The sequence below is a fragment of the Pelobates fuscus genome, chromosome 1 (genome assembly GCF_036172605.1).
Source record: "Pelobates fuscus isolate aPelFus1 chromosome 1, aPelFus1.pri, whole genome shotgun sequence".
Taxonomy (NCBI): domain Eukaryota; kingdom Metazoa; phylum Chordata; class Amphibia; order Anura; family Pelobatidae; genus Pelobates; species Pelobates fuscus.
Genome location: NC_086317.1, coordinates 173,797,580 through 173,820,539, shown reverse-complemented (window position 1 = coordinate 173,820,539; position 22,960 = coordinate 173,797,580). Strand labels below are relative to the sequence as shown.

General features: G+C 36.7%; 1 protein-coding gene across 6 annotated transcripts in view; it reads right to left on the bottom strand.

Moving 5' to 3' along the window:
* ACACA (acetyl-CoA carboxylase alpha) overlaps window positions 1–22,960 on the bottom strand; it is a 429,246-nt gene that overhangs the window by 112,791 nt on the left and 293,495 nt on the right. For 5 of the 6 annotated variants that reach the window (XM_063452852.1, XM_063452842.1, XM_063452868.1 and 2 more), the window contains 2 exons: window positions 17,779–17,899; window positions 17,344–17,454 (listed from right to left, as the gene is read on the bottom strand). In XM_063452852.1, coding sequence (XP_063308922.1) covers window positions 17,344–17,454; window positions 17,779–17,899 — 232 coding nt within the window. Of the gene's footprint in view, window positions 1–1,589; window positions 1,754–17,343; window positions 17,455–17,778; window positions 17,900–22,960 lie in introns of those variants that run through there. The other variant, XM_063452888.1, reaches the window with a different exon arrangement.

Sequence of the window (22,960 nt, the reverse complement as noted above, 5' to 3'; positions counted from 1 at the left end):
AAAATGTGTTGTGGACATTTCACGCGTCGATAAATGTCCTGAAATGACAATCAGGGGCCTTTTTCAGACTTTGTTCCCGAATATAGGACATAGGTTACCAAATTGGATGCAGTATAATACCTCCTAAAAGAAACATGTTGGCCAACGCGGCTCTGCTTTTTATTTTTTACCATCCTCTCACAGTATTCTGGGATGTTGTCTTCAGCTGAAAAATCTGACCATCTTTTCAAGTCAAGTTGCTTTTATCTTTAACAATAGAGTGCAGCTATGTCATTCTAAAACAATTTGTGTTGAGGAAACAATGAATCCTTTGACAGAGAGAAATAATAGTCCAATGGGTAATTACCACCTTCAAAGAAGATGAATGCATTCCAGATCCAAGAAGAATTCCCTTATCACACTGGACAAACCACTATTTTTTCTCTACGAATGTCAGCTCTTCAGAACAATGAGTAAATACAAATATTGGCACACTATAACGTTTAATGCCCTTACCTCAAGAAGATAAACATTCGTCATGGACTCATGCAGGGTTATTTACTAAAGTGAGAATTCTCAGACATTCAATGTGAATTTCAAATTTAGGGCCAAAGTAGCCAAACTGGAAGTATAGCTGATTTAGACATGTTTTCCAGATTGGCTACTTTGGCCTTTAACGTGAAATTCACTTTGAATTGCTGACAATACTCACTTTAGTAAATAACCCTAATGGTCCTTTTTTGAAGTTGCCGTGTTAAGACAACTACGTAAGCTATAATATCACCGAATGTAATGTAATATTTTGGAGGTTTGGTATGCTTGTCGTTACAATAATGAACATTCATGATGTAATCGGAAAGCCAGTGAACCACAAGCATCATAAACTTGGTGAAATAGAGCTCAGCCTTATGTTAGTGTCAATTGCTAGTCGCTAGTTTCATCGAGCTACTTTGATTAGCATTCTCAAACACGCTGCAGCCATATTTATGCTTCAAATAGTCCTGCAGGGCTACTACATGAAGATTCATATCCAACATTAATAATTATAATGCCGCTTTGAATGACAGGGATGGCACCTGCTGTTTTAAGTTGGCTGATTGCTCTCACAGGGTTACGTTGGTTAAAGACCTGAAATAGAGGATTCTCCAGTGAGCCAAAGAATTATTGCCATTTCAACCCTTTCAGGTCTAGATGGGGGCGTAAAGAAATGGAAAACATTTAGTCACAAAGTCTCCATCTGCAAAGTGCTTAAATTATAGTAATGTACACTCAAATGTGTATTTAGGGATTTAAAAAAAAAAAAAAAAAAAATTGTATCCAGTCGGAACCTCTAAACTTATAGAGCACAGAAATAAAATTTAAATCTAAACAGTAGAAAGAAAACTATATAAATATGTTTTCTGCATGCTTCAAACTCTCTGTGTGGCTCATAATTTCCACCAATAAAAGCATTATTCATAAAAAAAAAAAAAAAAAAAAAAAGGAAACTGAAATGTTAAGGAGAATCATGGGTGTTAGTGGTAAAAAAAAATTATTTTAATCTCAAATTTTTAAAATTGCAAGATATTTTAGAAAGAAAACACAATAGGCTTAATTAAAGTGCTCTGCCATTTATCTTAAAAAAGAATATATTATTATGGAAGTCTCTGGCGATTTTTCCTCTTCAACAAAATTTTTCTTTGATAGAAGATTAGCAGTACTCAATGGTAACATCAACCACTAAGAAGTCTCCAGTGTCTTCTTTGCCATATGCCTGTATCATCACAACACTACTCTGATCAGCAGACACACAGAATCCAAAGATGAACAGAATGCATGTTAGCTATTACTTGTTTTGCAGAAGTGTAATAAACATTGAAGCATAAACAGTGGAATGTCCTTATCTGCACTTACGGATCTGGCATCCCAATCACATAGTATAGTAGAATCAGAATGCCGTAGTCATTAACAAAACGTTTAAAAAAAAAAAAAGGACTGAAAAAGAGGAACAACATATAATTGCAATATGTCATAGACAGGTGGTATATAAGTTAGTTTTTTTACTACGACATATGAAAGTCCACATTCCTAAAATCTGTAACCAATGAGCAATCAGCGTAAACCTGGCACAAGCCTAACTGGATTAGTCAGATGATGGTGGTAAGAAAACTGAAAGGAAGACGTGAAGCCCGACATGAGAATGGATGGCATACATAATCTCTTGGCACGGGTAGGGCGTAGTAGGGATCATTCCACCAGAAGTATGGTTGGTGATGATCACCAGGCAATTTTAATGCTATGCTAATGTGATTTCAGTTGATAATTGTGCACTAGCATCACTCTGGACCCTGCCCTCTCCTACATCCCTCTCACCTTGCCTGTCTGTTGCATGTAATCTGTTTTTGGAACTCCCAAGAATCAGTAATACTGGTGTACCAATTGAGACTGAAACAAACGGAATTACATCTAGATTCTTGATTCTACTTCCTACCCCATTCATTTCAAAAAGAACACCAAAATAAGAGCATCAAAATAACCATCCCATTAGATTGGCTGGGTGCCAACGTGCTCATTATTCAATTATTTTTCATTTTGACAAGATGGTATTTTGAAGTAGAGCTTTTAGATCCACCTAGAAGCATATCACATAGCTGGGGATTACGTAAAGATTGTTGATGTGGAGGGATTTTCAGGCACTGCATACTGTTTGTTTTTCTAAAGAGTGTCTCTGTCTCTCTGATGATTGGTGCTGTGCACAGCAACAATCGTCACAGAGACAGAACACTCTTTGGATGTGCGAGCACTTGCCAGCTATATGCTGACTTGCCATGTAGAAATTATATGGATGACTAGATCTGCTTCAGGAAAGTTAGAAAATGTTATCTACACATCTTTAGTAAATGTATACATCAAAGGTGGCATTTACAAAAACTCCGTTTCCTGGTCCGCATTATGAGCAAATCCATACATACAGGGTTATTTTCTAAGTGAGAGTTGAAGGTGAATTAAAAGACAAATTAAAATTTAAGGTAAAAATAACTGAACTAGAAAAACTCATTTTAGTTGTCTATGCTTCCAGTTCAACTACTTGAAATTTGACATTTTGGCTACTATCATGTGTAGATAATATTGGGCACTCTACACCAGAGTACAGATCTGACATGATGCAAATGTGACATGTTACTATGTCAAGTTTGCATTATAGGTGCACATTAATAGAACCTATGAATAACTGAGTGGACAAATTGAGAAAATTATTCATCCAATTTTACTTCCTAATGTGGAATGTCACATTATCACATTGCTCTTAAATAATATACAAAAATAAACATGTTAAGCAAAATGACTTATGACTGAAGAACAGTCTCTCTTACAACCAGAGTATTTACTTAAAAAATACTAAAACCTTTAATTTTTCTAATTTTTTTATTTCAATAAACATTGGTTAGACAGTTAATAAGGTTGATAATAATATCCACAAAAGGAGAAAAATAATAATAATAATATCTTACATAGTAATAATTCTTCCATTCAAACTTGTGGAAGAGTCCTTATTGGCCTGTGATCTGAATCACCCCTCCCCCCCTCAAAAAAAATCAAAATGGAAAACTGCAGATAGGTGACATTTTTGCATTTATTTTTCTGTTGTGTTCAGCATTTTTCGCATTATTCACTGGAAAAATTATAATATGATATATAATAAGATATATTATTATGATATTATTATTATATATAGCTATATATATATATATATATATATATATATATATATATATACACATATATATACATAAATTAGATATAGATAGATATATACATACATACACAGATTTCCAAAGTATTTCTTTAAAAACTAAAATTGCTATTTTAGAACACTGTAACGTCTATTAAACAAATTAAAACATCTCACGTGTGATTTATTAATACCACTGTGTGCTAAATTATTCTATGGGACTCATGTATCAAACAGCAAGTAATTTTAGACACTTTGATGAATCAGCTCCAGAAAACAACACAGTATGCATTAAGATAATATCAACCCTTTGATGAATACACCTCATATTGCAGTTCACAGAATCTTACAGACAACATAGTTGTCCTAAAGGCTGATGCAGAGAGATAAAGTGAGTTGTCCAAAATCGCATGGAGTGTCCATGCCTCGGGCCTTTCTTCAATAAAAGAGAAAACTATTACATTTTTCTCTCTTGCACTAGTTAAAGAAATCTATTTATTCCAAAAACATCATGTTAATATGAATTACTATTTTTAATGAGGCAGGCTTTCAAACTGCCCAAATATACTGCCAAGAAGCGGGGGGAAAAAGATTTTAAAAAAATTAGATTTTTTTATTATGAAAACCTCTTATATTGTTCCATTTTACATTATGACACTTGGCTTGGACTGGATTGCACAAAATAAATTCAACCGGTTCTTCGACTGTCCATCATCAGTATAATCACCTGTGCATGTTCAAATTAGGGTCAACCAACAAAAATGAAAATGATTGAGACTTCGGGGCTTAAGGTCAGTAAATAGTGTTTAATAGAAAGGTTCTGACTTAAAGTCTATTAAGATTTCAATGTTAAATATCACTGACATGCACAGGATATCAGGACGAATTGACAGTCCTGCATTATTTATTTTAATCTTTCAGAGTCACAGGCACCTTAAACTTTAAGAATTCTAAGTACGGTGGAGTCGTACATTGCCTTTATCAGCATGGTAATTCTCTAGCGACTAGTTGGGGCCCCACTTCTATAGATAATTGAGAAATATGTGAATACAAATTTTTGTTAAGCAGGCTACATTTATGACTAAAGGGATCCAAGATGCACGTTTAATATACTATAACAAACAGAAACTGTACTAATGACAGAAACAGAAGCACAGTTAACTCATACATGTCTAAAGATACAGTTTAGAAAAAAATAAAGAATTGTGTGTGGGTGAAAGGGGATCGAGGTGCATATTAATGTTCAATAAAAAAAAAAATTCAATCTCAGCAAAAGTTTTCATTAGACAAACCATCTCTGTGTCCTTCTCTTTTTGCTGCCTGGGGCCCCCATGCTATTTCTATGCAAATAACAACCTTGTAGTTTATATCTTATTATTTCCACTGGAGCTGCAGTGACATGACCTGAGATGTGTGAGGTGTAGTAAGAGAGGGAGAGCGAGAGAGAAAGAGGGAGAGAGAGAGAGAAACAGAGCGGGTGCTCAGTGAGGTGTAAAAAAATATTGTCAGGAATGAAAGAACAAAAAAATGTGCAGGGATAATGTGTTTATTTCAGACCCCCCTCCTCTCCTCCACCTCCTCCCTCTCCTTTCCATGCTAGGCAGCACCTTTTAAAATTCATTGGACGTCAGGCGATCATGCACAATCCATATGCTTTCACTTTATCATTTGCATTTCATGCCTCCTGGCTTTTGATGTGCTGATACGTTTGATGCAGCCAGGAGACGTGCATTATCATTATTTCAATTTTTGAAAGGGTCAGCAGGTTCGTCACAAAAAAAAGGGAATACAAAAGGGGGAGGTAATCAAAATCTGTTGGATGGGTTCCCCAAGTTTATTGGGGTCGAACAGCAAATAATAACAGAATGTCCCCTGAAAGAAGATTCCCTTCTTCAGCTCACTCTGGGTCTTAAACATATCAATATACTGTATGGACCAGATACCACTGTAAACGTAAAAAGATGTATATATGATATACATATCCTATATTAAGAGACATGTTTCACTACAAGTCTGGGCTGTGAGGGTCAAAACACAGAATATTTTTAAATTAGTGGCAATCATCATGTAGATATCCAGTTACTATGGAACTTCAATTCAAAAAACTCTCAGTCAAACACAGATTTTTTTTATTTTGACCACATAGCCCAACATCAAGGAATGTACTGTACATGTCATTTGACTGCTTTACATTTGACCCAACTAAAGATCAAAATAAAACTCTTACAATTTATATAGTGGACAAAATTTAAAAACATTACTACCACTGTATACTGCATACTGTCCTGTGAGTGGCTTGATCAGTCATCAACATATTTGATGCCTATCACTCAGTACTCTAGTCTTTTATCTATGCTGGTCACTCGTTTAACGTGCCTTGTTTTGACCTGCCAGTCGAGTCTTTCCAGCATCACTTGACGTACCAGGCCTGGACCTAGTTTGGATCATTGCTAGTGGTGTTTGCTTGTGATATGCTGAACTCGTTTGACTTTGGCTTGGCTGATTGTGTACCTGTTTACTATTTTCCTGATCCAGCTTTGACCATCCTTGATTTCTGACTTTCCTACTTTTTCAAAATCCTGCCCCCCGACTTGCTTTTGTGTTTTGGTAGTTAGATTACACCTTGTGGTGTAGTTCTTGTTAAGTCCAGCTACTCTAACGTCTGTTAATACTTATCTCTACCTCTTGTCTACCTGTGCAGCTATGGATTTACTTACTTATCTGGTAGTCCTAACAGTAGTCTACTTAGCCACTTGGTATCCATGGCACATACCCTGAATAACACAAACTCTTCAGATGTTTCTTCCCCTTTAAATAATTTTGGAGTAAATGCATGAAAATAGATAGGGGGGTCTCTACTCTCTCTCTTTTGTGCTAGAAGACAGATGATAACACAAACTCTAAGAAAAATGGTCAAGAATTTAAATATTGAACATGCAGAGCTCAATGTGCTCTAAACTTAAGGCATATGCAAGTTAATTACAAACTTAACTGGTAAGTACTGTATACTCCAGATGCCTCAGCTCCTATTTACAAATATCCCCAAATGTGTTGGGAACAATTGTCTCCCTCTGTCTACCCCCTTATTTTCCTATTCCTCATCCCATCCTTTTTCTTCTCCTGTAATTATACCAGTGATCTTCAATACTGCATTTCTAAAAATACTAAACTCAGAATTGCTAGTCCACAAACCCTGTTAAGCATATTCAATGTATTAGACATCGTGGATTGACTGACAGTTGGTCAACACATCTGTTCCTATATAGCAAAGATGACCATTTAGTTTTGTATCATTTGCATCAACTTTGTTTGTGGTTTGCAGTGTTGTTGGTGTTTCCTTGAACCCTTATTTCTATTTTTTACACTTTTTATTCTATGTATACTGTTATCTTTATTTTACGGTTTAAAAAGACTGAACAATAAACTTAAAAGTGCTTGTAAAAAAAGTTGTTCAACCGATATTGACCATGTTTATGACAAATGACAAATGCTCATTTCTTATTTGCAGTAGGATCCATAAGAAAATAACCTTATTAATGAAAGGGAAGTCTACAATGTACTCTTTTAGACTTCCTTTTTGACTTTAGAATGGATAGGTGCACACTGATATGTACCTGGAAGGCACAAAACATGATCGGATATTCAGAACAAAGCTTTATGAAACTGAATGTCTTTTGGGATTGGGCTAAATATTTAAAAAGCACTGACACAAAGATGATGAAGAAATTAAAAAAGACAAAAAGGCATCTTTATGGTCTGATTGTCTTCAGTAAAACAATGGAAAAATGTTTTCACATATTAAAATCAGTCTATAAAGAAATAAAAATATAGATTTTTTTTTACCTTCAATGGGGAGCATATATCCTAATATGTCTTATTTACTTCTTGTATTGCTACCTCAAATTAACATACTTTAACATTAGGGCAAGGCACATTACTAAAAAGTGGTGATGTTCCACGTGTACATGTGCCTCAAAATTTTAACATTGTTCTGGAACTATAAAATTCCATTGAAACATAGCCTTGTGGTATGTAAATTGGATTTAGTTTCATACAATTTGAATTTGTTTTATACAAATCTCTAGTGTAGACAATATCCCGGAGTGTGATAATATTACCAACACACACTTTGACAGACACACGTTCTCAAGGACACATGCACTGACATACACTCACTAACTGATACACAGTCATTGGCACACACTGTTTAGCCACACCCACTCCCTGACAGGCACACACTCTCAGATATACATACAGTGACATACACACACTGACACATTGACAGACACATAGATTCTCACTGATTTGATACATACGGACACACACTGACAGACACACTTACTGAAAGACAGACAGACATACACATTCACTGACAGTCACACAGATTTTATCATACACTCATTGATTTTATCATAAATTATTGCTTTTTTCATTATTATTTTTGGATGGCTGTTGCTGGCTGAGGACGACTGGGGACGCCTGTGCTGCTGGCTTCTTTGCTGGAGGGAGGGGAGGGGCTCTTGTGCTGTTGGAGGGGCACTTCTGATCCTGGGTGGGACTCCTGTGCTGCTGGAGGGTGAGTGGAGAATTCTCTTCTGCTAAGGGGGGAGTGTGGGCTCCTGTGCTGCCGTGGGGAGTGGGGGCAGGTGGAGTGGGGGCTTCTGTGCTGCTGGGGGGGAGTAGGGGCTCCTGTGCTGCTGAGGAGGTAGTGGGGGCTTCTGTGCTTCTGTGGGTGAGGGGGCTTCTGTACAGCTAAGGGGGGGAGAGAGTAAGGGCTCCAGTTCTGCTGGGGGCTAGTGGTGGCTTCTGTGCTGCTGTGGGTGAGGAGGGAAGCGGGGGCTTCTGTGTCGCTAAGAGTGGGGATTAGGGGCTCCAGTGCTGCTGGGGGGGAGAGGGGGGAGGGGAATGGGGGCTCCTGGGGTGTAGTGGGGGCTCCAGTTCTGCTGGGGTGCAGTTGGTTCTTCCGAGCTGCTGTGGGTAAGGGGCAGGAGTGGGGGCTCCTGTGCTGCTAGGGTGCGGGGGGGGAGTGGGGGTTTCGGTGCTGCTAGGGGGGGAGTGGGGGCACCAGTGCTGCTGGGGAGGGGGAAGTGGGGCTCCTGTGCTGCTGGGGAGGGAGCTCCGGTCTGTGGATGCTGGGCGATGAATGGAGATGGCGAGGGATCTGTAATCTCGCTCTACTCCCTACTCCCTCGCACAACGCTCACTGATGCCGGGGCTAGAGTGACGTCATATTCCTGCTCCTGGCATCACAGAAGGGTGCGCAAGGGAGTGGAGTGAGAAGAGCTCCGAGACCAGTACTCCCTCACTGCCCGCCCACAAAGCTCGTTTGGCGCCTACCTGGGGGGAGGGGACAAAAGGCTGGTGAGGCATTTTCAGGGGCAGCGTTTTTTGCCACCCCCCTGGAATGTGCCGCCCAAGTCAAATGCCTTGCTAGCCTTGTGATAAATTTATAGCTGATTGTACCATTGGGGTGTCGGAAAATAAATGAGTAATAAAGAGTAATTTTCAGTATATTTTTGCATTAAATGTGGCACAGTGCTTTAAATTAGCCACCATTTTCTTGAAGAAGTTGTAACCGTCCACCATTAAACGTGTTGTGTTTCACAACTGATAATAACCATACGTTCCTATCAGCATTTGTATTGCATATTGCTTTCATTGACTTATCATGTCTAGGGGAAATAAGCTACTATTTGCTGTCCATTTGGAGGGACTGTACTGTTGTCTGCTGTCTATACTTAAGTACAGAGTGCCTGTGTGTTGGATATAAATTTGTGAATTGATTCCTTCATTTTATACAGTGGTTTATGGTATTTTCTATCTTATTCTCCGTATGAGTCAACAAATGTAGGAAAACATCCCACCATCCAGCTGAACAACATTTTATATTCTGTTTCTGTATAAACTAATTTCAAAAATATATTGTGTACCTTAAGGTTTCATGTTCTGTTTGCATACATTACCAAGGTTATTCACAATTGGACAGATTTCAAAGTGTATTTCAGATTTTAAGCCAAAACAGTCAGATTGGAAAAATCTCCAAGAGAGATTTGTTTTTAAATTGGGTATTTTGGCCTTATATACAGAATTCATTTTAATTCACCTTTCAGCTCCAGACAATTCATACTTTAATGAATAGCTGACTGCATACACAACATATGTGCAAAGTTCTATGTGACATATTTGGAAAACCTATATTAAAAATGTTAATGTAGTAGACCTGCTACACCCACATAGACTTCTGTAAGTTATTTTGTAAACTCATACACCTTGTTGTTGACTTTTTGATATACTTTTAAGGTCCATTTTTCTTAAATTTTGTTCCCAAAGTGTTTATGTATCCAATTTGTTTTTTAGTTAATAAAATTATGTTTTTACATTTTCCACACATATGCTCTGGGGTAAAGGCAGTGAAGGTCCTAATGTCTGTAAATACACTTGAAAAAGCTCATTTATTGGATGAAACGCATTGTGTGCCATTTTATTGTTTTTATTATTACCTTTCTGATTAAAGTTTATAATGTACTATTCCCTCTGGACCTTCCTGACGGTATGACATCCTTTTTCCATGGTGGGCAAAACCATCTTTGGCTCTTAGCCAAGTGAGTGCATCTCCTCTTAATTGTAATAATATTAATAACAGAGTGTGCACTATATTTTATTTTCTGTTCTATATCACAGTGAAGATTTTAACCCATTCACATGTGAGAGAGGAGTGGGGATCATTCTACTCTAAGCCTTATACAAGGAGCCATTAGAAAGCTCCATTAAATGTGAGTGTACACTTATATAAAGTTTATAAACCATCTTATATCAGCTATATCAGTGCATTTATTTTGTTTGTGTTACATATGTGAACCATACTCTATTAGACCAAGATTTCAGGCCTATATCCACATGCGGGGATGGTTAACATTTTCCCATTCAACTGCTCTTTTAAATACTGGTCTGATGGCTAATTACTTGTGTCGGGTTCCTTAGAAGCTAACTGCTTCTGATGCCCATTCCACAACTGTTCCAATCAATAAAACTGTTACCCATCCCCTCCATTGATTCCATCACTATGGACTGGTAATATGGCCTGTGAATATAACCAGAGACAGAATGGTTCCTTAATAATATCCTGTACAATCTGCTGCTGCCTGGCATGAATATATTGTAATCCTTGGAACATTAATAAACACTCAAATTGAGACTTTTCAAAGATTCTATATACCGTAACTTAAACTATTAAAGTAAATATTCCAAGCTGCCAATGTATATCCAAGATATGTCATCACATTGAATAGCTTCACTTTTGGTATTCATCAATGTCAATTTGTACGTTTTGCACTACTTTACAATTTGTAGCTCTGTAATTTCTATGCTATTAGCTGGTTACATTGTCACTGCTGCGTGATAATGAAAGTAATACCAGGTTATTTACCAGAATGCCATATTCTTTTCAAATAATTTTTATTAAAGTTTTAGAAAATGTATAACAAAGTATACAAACATTATATTAGGGGTAGGTGAGGAAAGGGAAACTTGGAAGTGGGAAAGGGTGTCCATCCATTATAGTAATACAAATACTAATGTACATAATATAAATTGTGCAATGATGCAATTCAACAATAAATTAGCTATTTCATTCTGAAAATAGGTGAGTTAGAGGACAGTAAAGGTACATTTTTAGCAATATTTTAAAATGCAATATTACATTATATTTCCACACTCTTGGTATAGGTGTTTCGATATGTGATGATACTATGAAATTATTTGCTGTGTTCAAAATATCTGCTACTTAGGGAAGATTTCTTCATAGCTGTAGTGCATTTTTTGTTGCCACTAACCGGGGACATATTATATATATATATATATGATACAAGTTAATGTATGTCTACGATAATGTTTTGACACCTACAGTAAATAATGACTTGCCCTTCATGTTTATAACATCTGTATCCCAGGATGAACTTGTAAACTAGCAAAAAACTTAATATAACCTGTATACCCTTTATCAGTAAAATTAAAAGTTCACAATGGGGAAGCCAAATGCAGATACCAAAGAGAAAAAGTAACAGAATGTCTTATAATCAAAGCTTAAGAAATGGCAACGTTTAATAAAAGCATACCTTGTTGGAAAGAACAAGTTACTAGTAAGAAAAACTAGAACTAGCCAGAGTCAATATTTTGGAGGGTAGGATAAACTAGTTTGGTGGTTAGATGTAGTGAACAAAAGAAAGTCAGAATACCAGAGACAATACCAAACACATTTGTGCCCAGTACTGAGAGATATTTATAGTCAACACCCGGTGCACCGAAACGTATGCAGCTACAGTTCCAGAGTAATTTTCCAAACAGCAGCATTCTAGCATAAAAGTATATATTGTCGTATATTCATTATATTAAATGGGTTAAAGAATATCCTGCCCCTGGATCCTGTCTGATCTTTTATAGTTTAGCCCATGCATTCAAAATGAATAATGTATGTCCCTTTTGAATCAACCTGTGTGTCTGCCAAAAACTGGACATGCAACCACTGATAATCATATAATTAACATTGCCCTAATAAACTGAACTTTATGAGCACTAAAAAAAAGGAACCAGAAAAGACAATTATTGAAAATAAAATATAATTTAATGACTGGATATATAGTGCAGTTACTATGTTTTCATCATCATGACTGCTTTAACATAATAGTTTCCTAACTCATCTTCTGATATCTACATAAAAATTGAGTTTAAGATTGAAGGATATCTTCTCCAACATAAAAAATTACCAAAAATGAGAGAGGTAAAGGGGATTTTAAACAACGTGAGTGGCACACGTAAAATTGCAATATATATATATATCTATATATTTATTTATTTTAATTTCCTTTATTGAATGATAAAGAGGGACAAGCTACAGATTGCAACACTGAAAAAAAGGATAACAATACACATATGGTATGATATAAATACTACCTGAAATTAAAGGACCACTATAGTGACAGGAAAACAAACTTGTTTTCCTGACACTATATAATCCTTAGGTTTGTCTCCCCCCCCCCTCCCCCTGGGCCCCCCTCCTGCTGGGCTGAAGGGGATAAAACCCCTTCAGTTACTTACCTTTATCCAGTGCTGGGCTCCCCAAACTGCTATGTTTATATCTGAAGGGTTAAAACCTGGAGGACCTGGAACCCAGACCACTTCATTGAGCTGAAGTGGTCTGGGTGACTATAGTGGTCCTTTAATATAAAACATCACAAGTAACTGTTTTTAAGGACAGATCAGCTGGGAAGCTCTTCAAAATAATTTTAATCATGTGGTTATAATAGTCACTAATATTACAAAAGGTGGCATAAAAATATTAGAGAAAAAAAGAAAGCAAGAGAAAAAGAAAAACAAGAAAGAATAGGGTACGTGGGATTCCAAACAAAATTGAAAATAAATAATTAGGCTTGTTAACTAAGTGTGGAAACCCCAAAACAGGCTGTGAATTGAAAAAGACCTGCAAGGAACGCAACACTTTATAACCTGCCTCTAGGATATCATTAAGCCTTGCAGTCATATCTTCCATGTCATAAATGTATCGTATTTAAGCCATTAAAGCCGAGAATGGAAGAGAAGGTGATTTCAATCACTTGGAAACACAAAGCCTTGCGCTAGCAAGGACAAACCGCAGAAAGTTTTGGAGGGCTTGTGTAGCATGGTGCCAGAAGTGGATCAGAGGCAAGGCGGACACTAGTCACCAACCGCACTACATGTGGAAATAGGTACTTTATTTTCAAATTCCCAGAATCAGATAGGTGAACAGCTAGGGTGAATATAATAACGTTTGACAGCATTCATAAGCCACCTCATGAACCACTTTTTTCTTCAAGGATGTACAAATGGACAACTTTTCGGAGGATTGCAAAGTTTTAGCCTAGTCGTTCTACGAAATCATGAACCCATAACTATTGATATCTCACCTTCTTCAGATGTGTACTAAATTGTAACATAGCATAGGTAGACAAGATAGTTCCCCTGTCAAGTGCACAATTTGTAAAGAGATATTCAAACAGCTTCAGCAACGGACTGTGGTTGTTTGAGAGTAAGAGGCGAGAGGGTTGGTTTTGTATGGTACACTTCAATGCATTTTACAAACTTAGGAATTTTGTTATTCTGTAACTTTTAAAAAATGTTACACAATACTAAGTAAAGCAAAGATGGCGTAGGCCCTTACTATAGCATACGATGGTTGGCAGCGATAAATCGACAAGAATTCCCAAAAACCTTGTGGAAAGATACAATATACAATAAATAGCTCTGAAAAGCGTGTTAGTCCTCTTAAATATTTATATAGGATGTGCCCTTAAAATGACATCATCTGTTTTTTTCTTGAGGATCTATTCACTGAATATCAAATTATTGTATGTACAAGCCAGAAAAACTAATTACGTATATATATATATATATATATATATATATATATATATATATATATATATATATATATATATATATTGTCAGCAGGTAGCACGGTCCTCTAGGGTAAACAACAGGCACAGTCCTTTGGTTTTCATATAATCCAGGCAACTTTATTGGCATAAAGTCCACACAGCAACACAACTAAATCATAAATATAACAGGTTTCCCCTTTAAACAAAAGACTATGGGAAGTGGAGGGGGGATGTAGACTATGGGGAGGGGGGGGATGAAGACTATGGGGAGGGGGGGATGAAGACTATGGGGAGGGGGGGATGAAGACTATGGGGAGGGGGGGATGAAGACTATGGGGAGGGGGGGATGAAGACTATGGGGAGGGGGGATGAAGACTATGGGGAGGGGGGATGAAGACTATGGGGAGGGGGGATGAAGACTATGGGGAGGGGGGGATGAAGACTATGGGGGAGAGGAGAAGACTATGGGAGGGGGGGGAGAAGACTATGGGAGAGAGGAGAAGACTATGGGAGGGGGGGACACTATGGGACAGGGGAGAAAAAAAATATTCTGAACAAACTGTCCCATAGTAAGAAACACTATGGGGCAGTTTGTTCAGAATATTTTTTTTCTGGGTTTCTTCCTCTTATGGTGAGGTGCGTCTTATGGAGCGAAAAATACGGTATATTAGTATACACTAAAACCAGTACAGATGCATGCTGTAGAAAACGTCATATAAACAAAACAAAATATGCGACAAGAAAAACGTTGGCACACTGGCTTTACTTTAGGAATTAATTCAGATCACATGTTATAAATCTATATAAATGCGTAGCATGGTGCAGATATGCCTACGGGTGAGTAATTAGGGGTGTCTCACACTTTGAAATTTAGCAGGCGTATTTCAGGAATTTCCTCATACAAACACTATTTGACTATACGGTGACATTTGTTGCTCAAATACGTGTGAAATAAAGACATTATTGATTTGCCTCTTTATGAATTATACACTTTCACGGTGTTAATGGTCTGTGATGTAACAGTGACTAAGAACTGACATTCCACCAGTAGCTTAAAAGTACTTTAATTTCTAAACAATTTGCAAAAACAAAGCTAAAATATTACTTTTATTTAGTTCGTGCTTACTAACTTACTGAAAAACAAAATGTGGGACAACATATATAATAACACAAAACAGAAGAACCTCTGGAAAGCACAGGTTGCACATGATCTTAATTGTTAATGAAATGAATGTGGTAATAATTATCTTGCAGTTTAGCATGCCTCCCAACATTTCAAATGTACAAAGAGGGACGCTTTAATTTTAGGGATGTGAGCCGGTGTGGGGCTGTTTTGAGAGATTTTAGATGATTTTCCAATAACAATGTATGGAACTAAAATGTTAGTTAGAAGAACAACAATGTATCTTATTTACACAGACAAATTTATAAACACAAAAAAAAAGTATTACTGCTGTAGAGCTCTGTTATACATCCAGACACACTAACAATATAAAGCTCCTAAAAAAGAGGGACATACGGATAGAAAAAAGGGACAGCAGGATTTGGGCCTAAATAGGGACACTTGGAAGATGTGTGTAACCAACACACACATTATGATGCAGAGATGGAGCCAGACCTCCAAAAGAAATGGAGGCCAAAAACACCACCATTCTAAATTAAGTGTATGCCTTTATTTACATTGTTAACACTTGAATTACATACCGCAACAAATACTGGGACAATAAAGCTATATGTGCTGATATGTAAATATCCAAATCATTGGGAGTGAAAACATATCTCTTTTATTTATTGTAAATATAGAAAGTAAAGTGGTTTCAGATTTCCATGGAGGCTGTAGGCGCCAGAAGTTTTACATTTACATGGAGGTGGCTTAATATTACAAAACGTTGCTCATGAATACAAATGATACAAGCAAATGATGAACTGATGTGGTGACGTGATAGAGCAAAATTGTATTCTATTAAGCTGCCTCAGAGTGTGAGAGAAATTCAAGGAAAATAAAGGGACATTTCTAACTGAAGTACACACCTATTTTAATGCATTATACAATTACTGTATTGTGAAGCACACAAACAAAATATATTTAGCTGCTCATATTTGAAATAGCAGTATTGGTAGCGTCTGCGGTGAGCCCTAACTGAACTAGGAAGTAGCTGAAATCTCTCCGTCAATCCCAGACCAATCATTATGTTCAAATGGGCAGCGGTTCAGGGTTTTAAGTTTAGAATCCAGCAGTAGGCTCACATATTAAAATACATAAATGAAACTGCTGTACAAGGTAATAGGCGCTGCTATGTGGCTTCAGAGAATATGAAGACATGCACACAGTCTGTCCGTCTCAGGGCACACACCATAGAAGATGTAGTGGTAGAAGAAAGCAAAGTATTTGAGTAACAGGATGGATTTATAACTGCATTCACAAAGACTGCAGTATCTATGCAACAGAGAGAAATATTTAATAAAAACTCATATATTGTGTCAATAGTGTACTCATGGTGGGTGGGATGGGAGGTCCGCCCTGAGTGACAAGCGGAATGGGAGTGCACACTGCATCCCCACACAGTGGTGAATTGTAGTGTAAATCAGAAGTAGTCCACTTGAGAAGTTCAAAGAACTCTCCAACCAGCATGCGTGAGCATTGCCATGTCCTCCCCCCTACCTTCTATATAGAGAGGCCAAGCCAGTTTCCTCAACCTCACACTGTAGATGAGGGCTCTGATGGGCTCCTTCTAACCTTACCATTTATCAACATACCAGGGACAACTGATGGACATTTTCTCATGCAGTGTGCAACAGATGCCTATCCTAAGAAGATATGTGAAAAGATCCCATGTACCGCAATAGCAATCAGTCAAAAGTACATCTTAAGTGGTCACACAACATGAAGCATTTTCTTTAGAAGTACCTAAAGATTGATTCAACGTACTATGTTAACCTATCTGCATTTCTGCGCCTACAACTAGATGCACACACAGCATTTACAATACCAGTAAACTACCAAATGTCAGCAAATTGCCAGCAATCAAAGAACAGCAGAATCTATGTAAAGTTGTGCTGATCCTGCAAGCATTCTTTTAGCTGCCACGAAACCCAAAATGAAATGTTAACCAGTTAGATCAGGGGTGGGTGATAGTTAGATAGATCCCCATATGTTTAGTCCAGTCCTAAAAAGCTATGGAAAAAAATTCATATTTGTAGGCTACAGCTAGATTTAATGTAATAAAATAAAGTATTGCTTACTTTGTTGAGAGCACCAGCCCCAGTCAGGATAATATGGGAATTTTCAACTTGGATTGTTCTTTGACTCAAGCGAACTAAGTAGGCTCCAATCCCAATGGCTCGGCAAGTAACCTGGTTATAAAAATTGAATTGGATTTGCTAAATTAAAATGCTTCCGCTAACAATTAACATAACTTATTATACATAACGTATTATAAAAATGTAGGTACTGATAACAAAAACTACAAATGCTGAAATAATATTTGTATTATATTATCTTCAGTGGTTTTAATACCAATTCAGTCATCATTATGGGAATATATTTATTTTGAATCTTATATCAGAATATAAAATATATATAAAAAAATAACAATATTGCAATAAATATTATTTTACAGAAGATTTTTTTTTAATTGTACAACGATTTAATGGTAGATGACAAAAATATATAATTACCAGACTTATGGTAATGACTTCTTCATACGCTAATGATGACTCTCCTGCAATCATCCCAGATCCTCTGAGGTTCTCCACACCAAGTCCTTCTTCCTTGCCAATTATGTCAGTTATCTTGTATCTGAATGACAAAGGAGGCAAACATGTAGGCGTGAATTTCACAGAGTGATTTAAGCACTAATCATACCAATAAAGATATGCATCACATTTTATATAGAATACATTTTTAATGCAGAATGAAAAAAAAGAAATAACTATTTTTTTTCAGAACTAAAGTGAACTGATCTTAAATCACAATCTCAATCTACAGTTTAATCAAGTGAGATTAAAACAAAGTTTATTTATAAAGTCAAACTTTCCTAGATACAAGGATCATAGCTGCCATCAAAAGGTTATGGTGACATCATACAGATATTAGAAGAACCAATAACTATTACACTTATTACCTCCCACCTCCACTTACCACTGTCTCAACTACAGTAGCCTTCGGGGAGAAGCCGATTGGAGATGGTTGCTGCTGGTCCAGGTTCTATACCTTCTGTCTCCCCTCCTGATTTCTCTATCGCAGCAGCAGCTAACAGACAGGCAAGCTCATTATAGGGACATTCTACCAGTGGTTTTGGTGCAAAGAGCCTCTTCCTGCAGGCTCAGTAGCGTAAACACTGCCTTTTGCTTCCTAATGCCACCTCTAGTGGCTGACCTGGACAGCTACTAGAGTGACTTTCTGCATGTTGGCCTACAAATATTGCAAGACCTATGTTCAGCATCTCCACTCTCAGTATGGAGTCACAGAACGCTCCCAAAAGAGCTGAACTGAGTCAATGAACCTCTATGAAGAGATACTGATTGGTGGAGTGTATGTGCGCTAGCCCCCTAATACTTCACTATGGGAAAACTTTAGATTGGCTGAGATCCTCAGTACTGATCATCTCAAAGTGGCAGAGTGACCACGGTGAGAATGGCATGCAGGGAGAAAGAAGGTGCGTAAACAGCTTTCATTTGGTAAATTAAGGGGAGCAATAATCCAAACAATTATAATAATACTCTAACATTAGAGTGTTCCTTTAACTGAATGTATGGACTTGAAAGTAGGGGCAGGGGTAGAGAAAAGAAGATTAGTGAGGTAGAATTGCAACATATTGGGCTTTTAGGCAGAGTTACAGAATTGTGGGCTGGGAAGGAGACACCATATCATTACATCGTGTGAGAAAATCATTTTGGAAAGGGTATTGAAAGGGGGTGGGCAAAAGCAGAGTGGAGCAAGTGGTGGCAGCAATATTTGAAAAAAGGCTAGAGTTCCAAGGATTTCTCAAAGCAGAGGAAACACATGCCTGGTTGCCAGGTAACCTAGAACAGGTTTTGCATTGACAGAATCTATGTTATTTCTTACAGGTACCTATACCAAAGAAATTGGACTATTATTTAGTTCAGGTGTCATCACACCCACACAGAGATATATCCAGCCTCACTCCATCTACATTCATTCTGAAACAGGATACGTAAAATTATAAAGGAGTACAACTTCTAGGTGTGCTGATGTTTGGTCACAAGTATTTAAGGACTGCTGTTTGCAGTCATTGAGTTGTGCAGTCCGCTTCCTTCAAAGAGTTCCAGTTCTAGTTACAGGGATATAATGGGGTAACACACCGCAGCTGATAACACAACCTTGAAATACACTATGCAGGACACAAGAGGACACCAGTGGGTCGACTGACAAATGATAGAGACAATTGAAGATGGAAGTTACGATGGAGAAAGGGACATAGGAGGGATGGATGTAATACTAGATGGGCAGCAGTGGATAGAGGACTAAAGTTTATAGCTGTAAGCAGTTTTGATGTAGATGATATGTACATAAAGAGATGAGATGATGAGCCCAGAGAAAAAAGAGGAAAGATGATGGAAATATAGTGTTGCAAAGAAGTATGCCAAACTACTGTGTTTAATTACCAAATTTACCCAATTAGCTTTCAAACACAATCAAACAGTACTTTACTGACATACAAATATAAGAGGATACATAGAAGGTATAAAACCATCTATGTAAAATGTACACACAAAAAATTGTTTTATTATATACATATATATACTTTTGAATAAAAAATAAATTAATGTGTTTTTCTCCACCGTATTAGAGATAAGTAAAAGAAGTTTTGTGAGGTGGGGTACTGATAAAAAGGGAGAAATCTTAAAATGATATGGGACTGTGCTTTCAAGAAAGTAGTTATTTATTCTCTTGATGTCATTCACTCTGTTACATTATAAAATGCACCTCTGGCAATACGTGGGGTTAAAGTGACTATAAATCATGGTGTTAATCTGTAATTAACTTGTACTGACACCAATTAGCAATCTTAATATGTCTCAACAGCTACTAGTTCTGAGATAATAAGAGAACTACACAGAGATGACAGGACTCAAATGAGAGGAAAAAAGAAAATAAAGGACTATTAAAGAGTTTTTCCAGCATAAATCACCGTTAAATATCAAAACAGTGACAAGTGTTTACTATTTGTTAAACCTCATACAAAATGTTATATACATTCTTGTCCAGATTTTTTACACCCTTTTCTATGAAATTTTTTGACACAATCTGTTTACAGTGGTCAGAAACACACACACACACACACACACATTACTGATCAGTACAGAATAGTGTGAACAACAATTACACTAAACTCCCCATCCAAAAGCAATATGGTTTGTTTGGGTGGAAGCAAATTTTGGGTTTAGGAATTTGAAGGAGTGTTTGGCAGCTATTTCGTCAATAGATATTTCCTTTAGTGACATGCCAAACTATATAACTGCAATAGACACACTGCCAGTCAGACAGACATTGGCATTAAAATGTATAGTGCTTGGCCAGCAATAGAAGAAATTGATGGAAGAAAACTCAATGCAGCATTACAATTGACTCTCTTAAACTCTGCATCACTGAGAGCCCGTTTTTGCATTTTTTTAAAAGAATTTTTATTTTTTGCTGTAGGTATTTTAAATAAAAATATGCAATTTTAAATCAAAAAAGATCAGTATTTGCTTCACTGATCTGGGTAAAATATTTTGCTTTACTGCCTCTTAAATATTATTTTATTATCATTTATTAATAATTTTTTCTTTACACAGCAAATGCCATCTACTAATTCTGTCACTGGGGTTTCTTTCTAGTTTCCATGCGATTGGTGGGCAGGTCAGCTGAGCTAATCATAAAGTTACACATGCTGAATTGTAAGAAGTAGACAAACTTTATTTGGACTCCTTCCAATAAGGTTAAGCAGTTCCTCTATTTGCACAAAAACTTGACATGTGACACAGAAGCACATGTCGCAGACAGAATTTCATAAATAACTTTGTTAGGCTAAATCTAAACACATTATAAACCCAGAAATTAATATTGTTGACAATATTAGTTTTTTTTTTTAAATGTATACTTTTCATTTTCTTATTTGCCTTACTATAACCAATAATTGTTTTAGTATGGTTTAGAAAAAAAAGTTCTTACATTTCCTTAACCAAAAATCTAGTAGGATTTTTAGAACAGAAAAAACAAACAAAACAAAAAAAGTTTGACAAAAATGAAATGGAGGAATATCTATATTAAAAAAGTATAATATAATATAAAATTATGCAGAATATTTTAAAAAAATATGTATGAAAAAAGTTAACAAAAAAAACAAATTAATTCCAAAATAATTAATGATGATTTAAAGAATGAAATGAGTGGCTAATTAGAATTGGTTTAAATATATGCTGGAATATGTTGGATCTGGGATGAAATGGATGTATGTATGAGATGGACTATACATGCAAATGTGTTATCTATTCAGCATACATTGTACTGCATTTCTTGGGGGCTCTGCCTAGCATACAGCCTTTTTCGAGAATGAAGGGCCTGTCTTACACAGGCAAACGGTGATAATTTGTATGTCCTTACACAGAATTATCCCCTTCCTTTTGCTGGAGGTTAAATCCTTTGGTTGGCTTATAAGTCAGGGATTCAGTACTGCTCTATGCTATTTGCATCTCAAATGTTGTATATTTTATATCTACGTGCTATCCTTGCATGCTGTAAACCTGAATACTTTTATTGTGGTAGTGCTCTATCTTTAATGAAAATGTTCTAAAAAAGAAAAACCTTATCAAACCTGGAGACCACAAAAAGAAGCATTTGAAAACTGTTTACATTTGCACATCCTACTAAATTATAATCTCATAATTGATTTATTAAAAAAGGGGGGGGGGGTGGGTGATGCAATTAAAACAGACCGATGCAATGCTTTGGTAATAAATGTAAAAAAAAAAAAAAGTTAAAAAAATCTGTCTACAGTTCCACTTTATATTGAAATACAAGAATGAAAGCCTCTTTTGCTGAAAATCACTGCACAAGTACCCAGTTACTCATGCTGCAACAGATGCCAACAGACAGCATACTCTAGAGATGACCCACATATGCTGGTCTCTCACAAACACCTGACTTCACAGGAGATCATTTAACTAATTCGCCACTAGCCATTTGGAAATCTTATTTGCCAAGAACTGTAAACTACTCGGCAAACCCTTTTTTTATGTGTATCAATCAAATCCTAATTTAAAGGAGCAAACAGACTATGCTGTTGGTTCTTATTTATTTATTAACACATTTTGCAGTTTATTTGCTCTCCTTACCTTGTACTATAAATTTGTATTGAGCTCAGTTACTATTGCTAGTTAAAGGGACACTGGAAGCACAAAAAACATTCTAAATTAATGTAGTGGTTTTGATGCAAATAAATTAAGTCCCTTTTCTCTGATTGTATTAAGGTTTGGGAGAAATGTCAATGTTTACATTTGGCCGAAAACATGACACCAATCATTTACACAACCACTAGACACGTCCCCCTTCACATCTTTCGATTTTTTAAGTTTCTCTCATTTGGCGTCATCATGCTGGTGTCAATTGCAATTTTAGGACATGGTTGGGAGCACACTGGCATGCACTAAATTAATGGCAATATGAGCTGTCACTCAACTTGCTTGTGAACAAACACACTGCGTGCATGTACAGTGTAGTTTGCAATGCTTCTCTATGAGAAACACTGGATTGGTTGAAAGTCATCAAGCTTGATGACTTCATAGTAGATAAATTGGGCCGCAGTGAGGAGCCAGTCTTAGTGACGGAATAAATGTGATTTTAATAACATTTTAA